This window comes from Chelonia mydas, chromosome 10 (assembly GCF_015237465.2).
Source record: "Chelonia mydas isolate rCheMyd1 chromosome 10, rCheMyd1.pri.v2, whole genome shotgun sequence".
In the NCBI taxonomy this organism is placed as follows: domain Eukaryota; kingdom Metazoa; phylum Chordata; order Testudines; family Cheloniidae; genus Chelonia; species Chelonia mydas.
The window spans coordinates 35,325,242-35,338,756 of record NC_051250.2 but is presented as its reverse complement, the minus strand read 5'-3'; the positions used below and the strand labels follow the sequence as shown (position 1 = coordinate 35,338,756).

General features: G+C 53.5%; 1 protein-coding gene across 1 annotated transcript; it reads right to left on the bottom strand.

The window, feature by feature from the left end:
- Positions 1-793: 793 nt before the first annotated feature.
- On the bottom strand, positions 794-11,651 carry WFIKKN1 (WAP, follistatin/kazal, immunoglobulin, kunitz and netrin domain containing 1). Its single transcript, XM_007054529.4, has 2 exons — positions 7,067-11,651; positions 794-2,659 (listed from the first exon to the last, which is right to left on the bottom strand). Exons 1-2 carry the CDS (start codon positions 7,310-7,312, stop codon positions 1,166-1,168), a joined length of 1,740 nt encoding a protein of 579 aa, XP_007054591.1. The 5' UTR covers positions 7,313-11,651; the 3' UTR covers positions 794-1,165.
- Positions 11,652-13,515: the final 1,864 nt, after the last annotated feature.

Genomic DNA, 13,515 nt, shown 5'->3' with positions numbered 1-13,515 from the left:
GATTTTTTGATCCCTTTCTCTCTAGCACTCAGGGGAACTCTGAGCCTTTCTCCCAGGGCCTGGTTTCTGGGAGAGCGGGACCGGGACTTTTCAGCCTTCTCTCGCTGCAGCAAGCAAGTGCTCCCTGCCCAAGCCAGGACTCAGGCAATGTGCTCGCTGTGTCTTTCCGTTGCCCGGCGCCATGCACACAAGGGGTGTTGCATGCACAACCCCAGACCCAGGGTAGATAGGTTTGAGTGCCCCCTACTGGCACCTTTACATGGGTGATCTAGATGCAACTGTCTGGCCTGTAGTGAGCACGCCCAGCCTAGGGGGTCGGCAGACCCCAGCTTTCAGGCACCCGTCCAGGCCAGGTGTGCTCCAGGGGCAGGGACCATCTCCACACAGAGCAAGTTTAGGTTACTTTGGCCCCTCAGGCAGGGCTGCAAGGGGAGGGGCAGGCAGCGGGAGTGCCTCAGCAAAGGGCTTTCTGCACTTGCAGCCCTGGGGCTTTCTTTAGCACCAGGGGGCTCCCCTGCCAGCCCTCTCAGGCCAGGGAGGAGACCCCCTGCTTAGGAGAAAGCCAGAGCCTGCATGGCCTCCCTCTGGTCTCTCTGCAGTGTGCCACTGTCCAGCAAGAGAGCAGAGAGCAGGGCAAGACCCACCCCTGCCCCCTGACAGTTCATCCAGGGTAGCTTCCACCCTGGCCCTGAGCCTTCCCCCACAGAAGCCCAGGGGGGATTTGATGATTTAGCCTAGTCCAAGTGCAGCGCCCATCCCGGCCTCTTGACAACTGTGCTTCGTGATTGTTCCGAGCATGGGAGAGTCAGCAGCCACCTCCCCGCTGGGTCATGCTTTTATTGGTATAGTCTGGCCTCAGAAGGGTACATGGGGCGAGATGTGTGGACAGATAAATTACAGTTAGACAGACAGACATAGGTAGGTGCGGGTAGAATCAGGCTTGACGCCACCACAGCCTAGGAATTAAACCAACTGATTACACTCAGAAAAACCGGGCTGTGGAGGTGGCCATGGGGTTCTGGGTGGGACCCAAGGGGGGAGGGTTTGGGGAGCAGGCAGCTCCCCCAGGGAGTGCCCCTGGGTGGCTCATAGCCATGACTGGCTTGAGAGAGGATGGAAGGGACTATCTATTTAGCCTGACTCTCCCCTTCCTTGGGCTGTGCCTCTAGTCCTGGAACCTGTTGAGGAGCTCACAGGTTTTCTTCTCAATGAGCTCATAGATCTTCTTCACCCGCTTGTCGTTGGCAGCTCGGACATAGCTGTTGGGGTCCAGCATGGCCATGCCATCATGCACCTCCCCCATGATAATGAGGGGCCCATCCTCCGTGGTCATGTTGGGGCAGGGGCAACTCCAGTCCATGTCGCTCAAGGTGACCTCCAGGTACTTAATATTGAAGAACTTGAGGCCCATCTTCTCATCCTTGAGGATGTCCTCGAGGGCGAAGCGGGCAATGCCCGAGTCCTGGTCCTCAATGATCTCCATGAGCCGGCCCACAATGGCAAAATCGCTGCGGCACAGGCTCAGCACCATCTTGCTCTTGAGCCGGCAGGCCTTGCACTGCAGGGTCTTGGGGAAGGGGCAGGCGTCCTCACAGGTCTCCTTGCTCTCGAAGTTGTTGTCATTGCCCTCGCAGCCACCGTAGACGAAGGAGTGGCACTGCTTCATCAGGTGATTGTAGGCCCAGCGGGCCTCCCAGTTCTTACAAGGCCCCTGCACCATGGGCAAGGTGCACATGTTGATGGCCCTGCTGACGCAGGCCGAGCGGCACGCCTCGTACGTCTCAAAGTGGTTCTGGTTGGCACCGCAACCGCCGTAGCGGAAGGTGGCGCACGAGCCCTTCTTGGGATCAAAATGCCAGCGCACCTGCTGAGCCTCACATTCCCTCTTGTCAGGCTCCTTCAGACACTCGGTGCCTGGGACCTGCTGGGTGCTGGGTGCCCTGGGCTCCCCCCCGGAGGGCTCTCTCTTGATGATGGAGAGGGGGAAGTCGGCCCGGAGGAGGCCAGCGGAGTTCCTGGCTGTGCAGGTGTAGATGCCGGCGTCCTCTGTCTGGGCGTTGTAGATGACCAGCTGGCCGATATTCGTGACCACCACGTTGCCATACATCTGGTCAGGCCGCATGATGAAGTTCTCCTGGTGGTCGCTCTGCTTCTCCCAGGTGATGTCCGGCCGGGGCCGCCCACTCACGTCGCAATGGAAGCTGACAGTGCCACCCACGTAGACCGATTGGTGGAAGGGGTTGTTGTAGAGGGCTGGGGGGATGGGCACCTCAGCAGCAGCCCCGGGCGTGGGCTGAGCCGTGGTCTCCAGCGGCACTGGGCTGGTGTTTGGCCAGGTGAAGATGTACTTGCACGGCACCACGCTGAGGCTGATGCCCCGGATACAGGCCTCCGCGTCCATGTAGCACTTGTTGTAGTACGTGAGCCCGTCTGAGGCGCATGTGAAGTTGGGCTCCTTCTCACACCTGTCCTTGCACTTGCAGATGGGCTGCCCGTCCCAGATGTCGCAGTCTGAGCCCTGCTGGGTGCACACAAAGCTCTCACACGAGGCCTCCTGCGCCAGCTCCAGGGACGAGACGCTGCCGTCAGCATAGCGGGCAGCCACGCAGCTCCGCAGGCCACAGACATTGGTGCAGCACTTCTCAAAGCCTTCACAGTCCTGAGGAGAGCAATCAGCAGCAGGCTTAAAACCAGCATCCTCACTGCCATTAATACCCAACTTTTATACCCTTACATTAGCTGCCTCTCAACCACGTCCACCCACAACTGGAATGCAGCCACCTCTGGGGCGGCATGGTGGCAGCTATTTAACAGCACACAGCAATACTACGCTACGAAGATTCTGCATCCATTGGAAACTGCAGGGAGATTTAGGAATGGAATTTCAGCAGGAAACACCTCTGCTTCTTAAGGAAAGCCCCAGAGGAACATGTAGGCCCTCAATCTTGCATTTCATTGGGCCACTGGAAGATCAAGGCACTGAAGGAGCACTCAAGGAAGACGGCCATTGCAGAGAAACTAAATGAATTTTTTGCATTGGCCTTCACTGCAGAAGATATGGGGGAGATCCACAGGCAAGCCATTCTTTTTAGGTGACAAATCTGAGGAACTGTCCCAGATTGAGATATTAGTAGAGGAGATTTTGAAACGAATGGGTAAATTAAGCACTAGTAAGTCAGCAGGACCAAATGGATTTCACCCAAGAGTTCTAAAAACTCAAATATGAAATTGCAGAACTAGTAACTGTGGTATGTAACCTATCCCTTAAATCAGCCTCTGTACCAGGTGACTAGAGGATAGCTAATGCAATACTTATTTTTGAAAAAGGCTTCAGAGGTGATCCTGGCAATTACGGGCCGGTAAGCCTAACTTCAGCACCAAGCAAATTGGGTGAAGCTATAGTAAAGAACAGAATTCTCAGACACAGAGATGAACACAACATTCTGGGGAAGAGTCAACATGGCTTTTGTAAAGGGAAATCGTGCCTCATCAATCTATTAGAATTCTTTGAAGGAGTCAACAAGCATGTGGACAAGGGTGATCCAGTCAATAGAGTACGTGGACTTTCAGAAAGCCTTTGACAAGCTCCCTCACCAAAGGCTCATAAGCAAATTAATCAATCGTGGGATAAGAGGGATCAGTCTAATGGATCAGTATCTGGTTAACTGATAGGAAACAAAGAGTAGGCAGAAATGACCAGTTTTCACAATGGAGAGAGGTAAGTAGTGGGGTCCTCCCCGGATCTGTACTGGGACCAGTGTTGTTCAACATTTCATATATAATCTGGAAAAGGGGCTTAACAATGAGTGGCAAAGTTTGCAGATGATACAAAATCACTCAAGTTAAATCCAAAGCCGACTGCAAAAAGTTAAAAGAGATCTCATAAAACTGGGTGGCTGGCTGACAAAATGGCAGATGAAATTCAATGTTGGTAAGTGCAGAGTAATGCATTTTGGAGAAAACTGATCCCAAAATGATGGGGTCTAAATTAGCTGTTACTACTCAAGAAAGGTCTTGGAGTCATTGTGGATGGTTCTCTGAAAACATCCACTCAGTGTGCAGCAGCCATCAAAATAGATAGACCGTGAGGAATCATTAGGAAAGTGATAGATAATGAGATAGAAAATATCATAATGCTGCTATATAAATCCATACTATACCCACATCTTGAATACTGCTTGCAGTTCTGGTTGCCCCGTCTCAAAAAAGATCTATTCGAATTGGACAAGGTGCAGAGAAGGGCAACAAAGATGACTAATGGTATGAAGCAGCTTCCGTACGAGGAGAGATTAAAAAGACTGGGACTGTTCAGCTTAGAAAAGAGACAACGAAGAGGGGGGATGTGAGAGAGGGCTATAAAATCACGACTGGTGTGGAGAACGCAAACAGGGAAGTGTTATTTACCCCTTCACATAAGGTAAGACCTAGGGGGTCCCCCAATGAAATTAAGAGGCAGCAGGTTTAAAACAAACCTAAGGAAATACTTCACACAATGCAAGTCAACCTGTGGAACTCATTGCTGGCAGATGTTGCGAAGACCAAAACTATAACTGGGTTCAAAAAAGGGCTAGATAAGTTCCTGGAGGACCGGTCCATCAATGGCTATTCGCCAAGATGGTCAGGGATGCAACCCCATGCTCTGAGTGTCCCTTGCCTCTGTCTGCCAGAGACTGGGAGTGGAGGACGGGATGGATCTCTCAATAATTGCTCTGTTCTGTTCATTCCCTCTGAAGCATCTGGCACTGGCCACTGTCAGAAGGTACAAATCTGGGCTAGATTCACCATTTGTCTAACCCAGTCTGGCAGTTATTATTAACTGTAATAACTGTCTCCTTTGTGCTCTCCTAGCACCTCCCCTCCATGCAGCTCAGCGCACATTACAAACATTCATGACCTCAGCCTCGTGGTTCCATGGGACCATTCTCCCTATTTTACAGCTGGGGGGAAATATAGGCACAGGTGGCGGAGTGATTTGCCCAGGGGGTATGGTGAACCAATGGCTGAGCTGGGACTGGAGTCCTGGCTCTCAGTCCGCCAGGTTTCATCATATTCACAGTGGTTTTCATCTCTATGGCTTCAGACACACACTCCCTGCCCCAAGGCGCTAACAGCCTTTAGTCACAGGCTCCGCCTGTCTGACACCCAGCCAAGCTTCGTGGAGCACCCCAGAAGTCAGGATTCTATCCCTGCCCACCGTGAGGCGCTATAACTAGGGCCAGTGGGAGAGAGCAATGGGAACACGCCTGTAACGTCTGTTGAACCTCACAGGCCTGGGGCAGCTAGGTTTGCAGGTATGCCCCACCCCCAGCTCCCATTGGCCAGTTCCCAACCAATGGGAGTGTGGAGTTTTTGCTAGAGGCAGCGCGCAGAGCCCTGTGGGCCCCCCGCCTAGGAGCCAGACCTGCTGGCCGCTTTCAGAACCACTGACCGGACTTCTAATGGCCCAGTCGGCGGTGCTGACTGGAACCGCCAGGGTCCCTTTTCGATCGGACACCTGGCAACCCTATGGGCAGCCCTGGGGAGGGACAGATTGGGGAGTGAGGGCCTAAAAAAATACAGCCCGGGCCTAGCTGCAGCCCCCTGAAATGCCTGCTTTTTATGCCTGCAGGAGGGTGGACTGGGCACCTGGCAGCATTTGGAAGTTACTGTTTTGCAGGGAGCCGCTGGGAAGAGCCTAGTGAGGCTGTTTCCACCCTGCTCTGCAAACCAGCATGAACCAGTGCCACCTCCCAGCACCAGTCACCCCATGGGGCACTGGGGCACATGGCTGGTTGCTGGCCGCACCGTCCCCCTGGAGCTGGCAGTGAGTACAATCCCTGTCACACAGAGTCCATGGGCAGAATGCCAGCTTGCTCCCCCTTCCCTCTGATGCAGGTGAGACAGGGCCCCCTTATGTACACCAGGATCTGGGGGCCCTGCCCCTTCTGGGGGGTCTGAGCACCTCTCCCTGCTGCTTCATGTGGGAGCCAGCATCTGGGGGGAGCCTGCCCTGCTGGGGGGTCTGAATCAGACAGACAAAGGGTGGGCAAAGAAGCAGAGGCACAAAAAGAGGATGTGACTCACCCACAGTCACCCCATAGGTCAGTGGCGGAGCTGGGAATAGAAGCCAGCTCTCGTAGTTCAGCGCCCTAACCACTAGGCTACACTGCCTCTCCACTGCAAGCCTCATTGATCCCACAGCATACGGCACTCCAGGGACTGCAACCGGCACCCACATGACACAAAACGAACACCAGCCCAAATACAGTTTAGAGCCTCCCAGGCCAGAGGAGACCACTGGATCATCTAGATTGACTTGGGGATTTTTTCCAGGGACTCTAGCACTGTGAGTGAGAGTCATGCAACCAGGCCATCTGTGGGCCCTGCCTTATGTCTAAAGCATGAGGACAAGCCCTGCTGGCTGGCTGGTCCAGGCTGCTTTGCCTACACAATCACATCCACACCTTTTGGCCCTTGAGAATTTTGCCCCCAAATCCCCACCTGATCTGCAGGTGGCTCCTGGCTATTTATTTTCTCTGGCTCAGACCTGCTGGGGCTCCCTGGTTTGACGGATTCATTGTCAGGCCCTTGTTAAAGCATCTCCCCCCGGGGGGAGGCGTTGGCTGCGCCTTTCAAGGAGAGGAGTCCTGGCCTGCCTTGCTCAGCCTGCCCAGTCTCTCAAAACAGTCAGTGGGATGAGACTGACCAGCAGCCACAATGCCTCCCCCACCCCTGAGAACTGCAGCAAGCAAATAAAAACCTGCCTGGCATCTGCCTGGACAGGCTGAAATCTCATGCCCCAGGAGCCTGGGGATGGGTAAGGCTGCAGAACAGGCCCTTGGCTCCTCGGTGTCCGGCAGGATGTCACCGCAAGCCAGTAGGTGTGCACAAACCTGCCCCCCAGCCCATGTGTTAATGCAGGGGGTGGGGGGTGGAGGTGGGGCGCAGTGAATAATCCCTCAGGACTTGTAACCCTGGGTGCTTGTGCAGCATCTTACACCAGAGGATCAGTGAGCCCGTTGGCCAGGCCTGGACCCCTGAGTGCCAGGGTCACGGTTTGAGCCTGGAGAGGGGAGGCAGCTCTCACCTGGTCAGTGTGGCACTCCCGTTCGCAGGTGCTCTGGGCATCCACCCACAGGTTGGGGTTCAGTTGATTGGGGCACACCCCCAGATGACTCATTCGGATTGGCTGCAGGCTGGCGCTCTCGGCCAGGACAGGCAGTAGAGACAGGAGCAGTGTGGCCAGCATGGGGTCGGGCTGACCTGCCTCCCGGAGCTGGGGCTCCCCTTTTTTCCTCTTTAATTCCCTTCCTCCGAAGCAACAGGAAGGCATCGATTCACGCCAGGCTCCCGCTCCCAGCCAGGAGGGCTCTTCACCTGGCACAGCTCCTGACACAAAAAGAATCACATCCAAAAAGCAACCGGGCACGTGCAGAACCCGGAACTCTGGCTCTGCTGTGCCCAGGGCAAGCTCCGCATGGGCTCTCCAGAGATGACGCCCGACGCACGGTCCTTTTCAGGGGCTGCTCGCTGGCTGCCGAGCCCCCCGAGGCCCTTTAAAGGTCATCTCCCAGCAAAGGATTTCTGAGAGCTCCCAGGGCGCGTGCCTCCGGGGGAGGGGGACCGTTAGAAGAGGAGATTCATGCAAAGAAAGGGGAGAATGGATCCGTCCATGCGGTTCCCAGATCCCCCCTGACTTCATCCAGCTGGTTTCCCAAGGAGTTTGTTAAACCCCAGCCTCAATGGGTGTTTGGTTCGCAGCCAGGGCTTAAAGCGTGGCTTTAGCCCTCTTGGGTGTGTGGAGCAGTGGAGTATCCCACCGAGTGGCTGTGAGCCTGGTCTGGGGTGTGCCTGTGTGTGTCTGTGGTGTGGGGAGGAGAGGGAAGGGGAGGGGAGGGGAGGGAGGCAGGCATGTAACCTGAGTCCACTCCTCTCTCACGGATGCGTCTGGGTGTTTGGAATGGAAAAGCCGCTGACCTCAGACTCTAACCCTGTCTGAGCTGATCGACTGGGCAAACAGTGGGAGAACATCAAAGGGCCTGTGGAGCCTCCAAAGAGCGAGAGGGAAAGGGGGGGAACCTCCAGCTAGGGAGTGAATTCTTACGGGATGAGAAAATCGCCCCAGCACGTTGCCCATTTGGAGTGTGATTGACCATGCCAGGCCCAGTAGCAAGAGACAAGCACAGACCTTTCGCCAGGTGCCTGGCCAGTTTGCCGAGCTGTTCCCCCTGCTTCCTTTTCATTGGAAAGCTGTTTCCAGGGGCCCAGGGCTGGAGTGGTGCTCTCTGGGCTCTGTTTCGAAGGGCTGCCAGATACCACGGTGATGGGCACCATATGAGAACCCGAACTCAGGAAGTGGGCTCCAGCACTAACACTCTAACACTCTGTGTTTTGGTGGGGCCCAACTTGTGTCAGTGAGGGTGGCCCTACAGACATTCGAGTGACTGCTGCTGCCAGGGCAATCCACGGGCGATGACTTTGCTGAGCGGCGACCCAGCTGAGTTGCTCTGAAGTGCAGGGGGAGTTGCTCAGGGACAGGCTCTGTGCTTAGCCCTGGCTGCGGGAGCAAGACAGTGCACAATGCCAGCTCGCCAAGGGGCTGCAGTGCATTGTTACGCTGCTAATCCCGAGGCCATTCACAGCCAGCTCAGGGGCTGCATTGAAAGCTCGGGAGCTTCAGCCTTTGGACACATCAGGACTGACCCAGTCCTGCGACAGAGGCAGGCCGGTTTGCTACCTTGGCCCCTGTTGGGTGACTGGAGCCAGGAAATAGATAGTCACCCACACATCACATGTACCATCCACCACCCCATGCAGCACACTAGGAAATGACAACCATACCTAGGGGGAAATCCTGGACTGATGTCTATTGGAGTTTGGCATTGACTTGCTGGGGGCCCAGCTTACATGGGTTTCCACCCACAGATCTGCCAGCCCATCGCAGAGGGGCCAGCACTGTTATCCCCACTGGGAAACAGGAGCCTCAAGGAGGTCAAGCAATGCTAGGGGCAGCTGACCAAGGCCTCCTATAGTACACAGCGAGGCAGAATTTCAAGCCTTCCTAGCCAAAGGGGAAGCTGCGATACCTGGAGCTTTGTTCATCTGGTCCCAGTTGTCCTAGCTGGCAAGCCAAGGAGCTGGAGTGTGAGGGCTGCACCCAGATCTGGAGAGGAGGGACTGTGTATCTCTAATGGAGAAACCCAGTCAAAATGGCGTGTGCTGTGTCCAATGCACCCATCTTCCTCTCAGCACACGCACACCTGCTACCAGGGGCTGCATCCTTGAGACACGGGAACAACATGTGACTGCCCCTGGTCAAGCCTTTGCTGGATCTAATGGTTGTAAGGAGCGGCCGATGACCAGGCTTCCAGAGGCATGATGAAGACTAGCTCACTGCCCCGAGAGATGGCTTGGCTCAAAGGATCAGCACCTTGGAATCTCTTTAACGAGACCAGCATGATCAGCACCTGGATGGATGCCAGCAATGCCAATGGAGAAGGAGAAGGTTGTGACATGGTAGTGGACTGAGCATGGGTTTGGGAGCCAGGGATTCCTGATTTATTTTCCCCAGCTCTACTCTGGACTCCCCAGGTGATCCTGAGCAGTCACTGCCTATCTCTGGGCCTCAGTTTCCCCATCCATAAAACAAAGCTAACGATCCTGATCTCCCCCCAGGAGAGCTATGAAGACTCGTTCATGTTTGCACAGCCCCTCCTGGTTATAAAGGGCTAAGTGCCATTGTTATTACTCTAGACGAACAGCCCGGCCCTGACGACAGCTGCAGCCCATGCAGGAGGGATGGATTTGGAAAGCATGCCTGTGGGTTTAAGGCAGAAGCCTTTACAATACTGTAATAAATTCACAGCCCCTGGGATGCCTCACAGTTGTTGCTATAGGGCACACTCTGGTCAATCACAGCACTACACAACAGCAGCAGGGCTAGGACTCAGCTCCTCCATCCCCAAAAGTGGAGGCACCTACCACTTGAGCGAAAGGACAATAGCCAGCATAGGGCTCATGACATACAGTGGAGCTATGCTGACCCCATCCAGTAGAGGGCAGTGGTAACACATACTTACTAACCAGTTTACTACTGTACAACAGAGTGCAAGGGCGTTAGATCCAGCCTTTAGCTGTGACCCTGTCCATCATTGGTACTAATACAGCCCTTCTGACCATAGTATCTGAGCACAATCTGTGGTGTATTTATCCTCACCCACGCTGGGAGGTCGGGCAGGGCTCTTGTATCCCTTGTACAGCTGGGATACTAATGGACAGAGAGATGTCAAGGCCTCATCTACGTTGGGAAATTGACCAGCAGCTATTGTGGAATTAAAGTCACTTGTATTCTGGAATTGAGCCAAGTGGCCATAATGGGATTAACTGGGTTCCCAGAGTATTGTGGGCTGGAGCCGTGCTCCCCTCCCCCCTCCCTTACTGCCCATTTTGTGATGCAGCAGAATGAAGCAGTGAGTTCCCCGCCTGCAGTCCTGGGAGGAGAGAGTTTGTTTTTGTTGCTTTGAGCGGTCCCTTTACAATAGTCATTATTGCAGAAGAGCTTATTCTGGTCGATTTCCCCTTGCACATAAGGCCCAAGGCCACCCTAGTCTCCCAAATCTTAGGCTAGTGCACTAACCACTGCTCTGTCCTTCCTCTTGGGGAGGCCTGCCACCTGATTGCAGCTGAAGTTTCCAAATACCAGTGACCTCCTCTGCGCAGAAATACACAAGCAATCATTTCCCCACAGCTCAGAAATGTCCTGCTCCGACAGAGATCAAGTGATAAGCAAACCAACAGCAACAACAGTGCTTTAAAGCCAACTTCTCCAGGTCACGCTGGTTGTGTGTCACTGCCAGAATGAGTGACTTGTTAGCTGACTCAGGCCCCTTCCTGGTAAACATCCTGTATGGGTCCCAGGATGAAACCAGCAGGAGGAAACTGTATCACCCATCTCTTTGGCTCCAAAAGAAGTGATTTCACAACTGCAGGTTCTGAGAATTAAGGATGAAATTAACAACACAGAGAATAAGGCATTTGGAATTGACAGAAATTAGCTCCTTGCTAATAACTTGTAACAGCAAGTTTCCCTAGAGTGTACACTGAGTGAAATCCAAGGAAGATGCCACTATTATCTAAGAGACTGCGCCGAAGTCTCGCCGCACATGTCCCGCTCCTGCAATTGGATCAGCACAAATGGACCCCTGGGGCCAATGCAGAGCAGAATTGAAAGCAATGGGTCTCTGCAAAGGCGCAGGGATCTGCCCATATGGATCCAACTGCAGGATCAGGGCCCTAGTGACTCCAGTTCTGCTGCAAATTCATCCCGTTAAGCAACTTGGTTTTTTTGGGGTGGGTCCCATAAACCAGGATTCACTGGTCCCATCTAGGAATCCCTTCACCCAGCACTGAAATGCAGCAAATTCTGAGGTGAGATGTGGCAACACTAGGTGAGATACACTATTTTAAAGGGGGCCTTAAAATAAAGTAGTAATAAAAATGACTATTTCTAGAGACCCACCCACATCCATGCAAACGGGACCATCATGGCATCATGCATTGCAATTACACCCTGTCAAACACCGTTACAGATCACTTGGTGCTGTTGCAGCCAAGCACTTTTGGATTTGGATAATTCAGTAGGGTGTGGATTTGGGCCTCCTTGAATAGAGAGGATTCCTTGCATCTATCTGAGGGACTAATACGGACCCCGTTATGGTAATAACCTCACAAACCCCTTTTAAGATACCCTGCCCTATTATCCTCATTGTACAGATGTGGGAACAGAGGCACAGAGATTCAGGCCCTGCCTCCACAAGGAGATTGACCGGCAGAGCCACTGCAGAGTGAGCTATTCTGCCAGCTTTGCCATTCAATTTCCCCAGGTAGACAAGACCCGCCCAAGGTCACACAGGAAGCCTGTGACAGAGCAGGAAATTAAAAGCAGGTCTCTCAAGGCCAGGGTGCTAAGCACGGGACCAGAGGCTAGGCCTCACTGCCTGCCTGTGGGACAGATCAATGTCTCCTTAGAGATGGGGGAACTGTGGCATACAGACGCAAATGGGTTTGGTCAAGGCCATGCCCCCAGCAGAGGCGGGGATAGAATCTGAGCTTGCTGACCCCCTGTCCTATGCATTACCCACCAGAATGCCCTCTCTCAAGTGAAACAAACTGTGACCAAGCTGCCTCGCCACATTCAGCTTCCACTCACTGGACAGGTGGGATCTGTGCCCATCGCTCCCGCAGTGATTGACCAGAAGCCACTCAGGGGAGCTCCCGAACTCCCCACCCTCCCCTGGGGAGAATCCAAATTAACCTGAGTTTAGATAGTAACTTCCATGCTGCCTGTGACAAAAGCACTTTCTGCCTTTGAGAGACTGTAAGTAAATAATTAACCAGAAATGATACATGGCGTATGGGAATTGCCAGGCTGGATCGGACATGGCCAGTACCACCTGCTTCAGAGAAAGGTGTGAGAACCCTGCAGTACTAATCTCATCTAGCTCTTACATAGCACTTTGCATCCATAGAGCTCCAGGTGCTTTACAGACGAGGTCAGTATCATCATCCCCATTTTACACATGGGGAAACTGAGGTGAAGTGAAGTGACTAACCCAAGGTCACCCAGCAGGCCAGAGTCAGAGCTGAAAAAAGACACCCACCCACCTCGGTTTTATCTTAATCCCAAATAGCTGGAGATTGGTTTTATGGCTCTTCCCACATTGTTTTGGTGGCATTACCTATTCTGTCCCTGGATCTTCTGGTTATCCTTATGACTCTTTGAATCTTGCTAAGAGAGAACGTAATTAACCATGCTTGTCTGGAATGTCACCTGTCTTCTCGTAGCACCTGGAGTCCCATCCAAGACTGGGCTCCACCATGCTTAGCAAGCTACAAATAGAATAGAAACTGGACCCTTCCCTGAGGAGTTTATACGGTCACTATACTGCAGACAGTGGGAGTTTGGAACATCATGCCGATGGCAGGGAGAACATTCAAATCCTCTTGCCTCACTGGAGCTAAAGGAGAATCTATGTTGGCTATTAGCAGTATAAGGTCTAATGACACATTGTTGAGCAGTTCTGATTCCATCCAGTAGAAGGCAGTGGTAGCACCGAGAGACTACCCTGCTCACTGCAATATTTACAGAATGGCAGAACACAGGGTACGTACGATAAATGGGTTATGAGCAGGGGAAAGCAATTGAGAGTTCTAGACAGGCATGTTAATGCCCTGTGTGAGCAGAGTGCAGGCCAAGAGCCAAATGTGCCCCGGCATACTGACCCCAAACTAGTGACCTGCAGCATGGGTGGAGAGAACAGATGTGCGCTCTGGGGCAGCCGCTGCCGGAGCGTGTGACACAAACACAGTGACCTTGACTCTGTTTTGATATTTGACGTGCATCTCACTCCCCCAAACAGCCGGCTTTGCCAGAGAAATTGCTCACAGGGCCTCGGGTAACCTGCCCTGGCCACATGCGTCTGTATTATACTACGTGTGGCCATTACCAGCACAACCTAGAGGTGGCAAAGGAGGGAC

Bases quoted from the DNA above. Each gene is read 5' to 3' on its own strand.
- WFIKKN1 (XM_007054529.4), bottom strand. From the start codon at position 7,312: ATGCCTTCCTGTTGCTTCGGAGGAAGGGAATTAAAGAGGAAAAAAGGG. The intron at 2,660-7,066 runs GTGAGAGCTGCC...TGCTCTCCTCAG, and splicing joins GGGAGTGCCACACTGACCAG to GACTGTGAAGGCTTTGAGAA.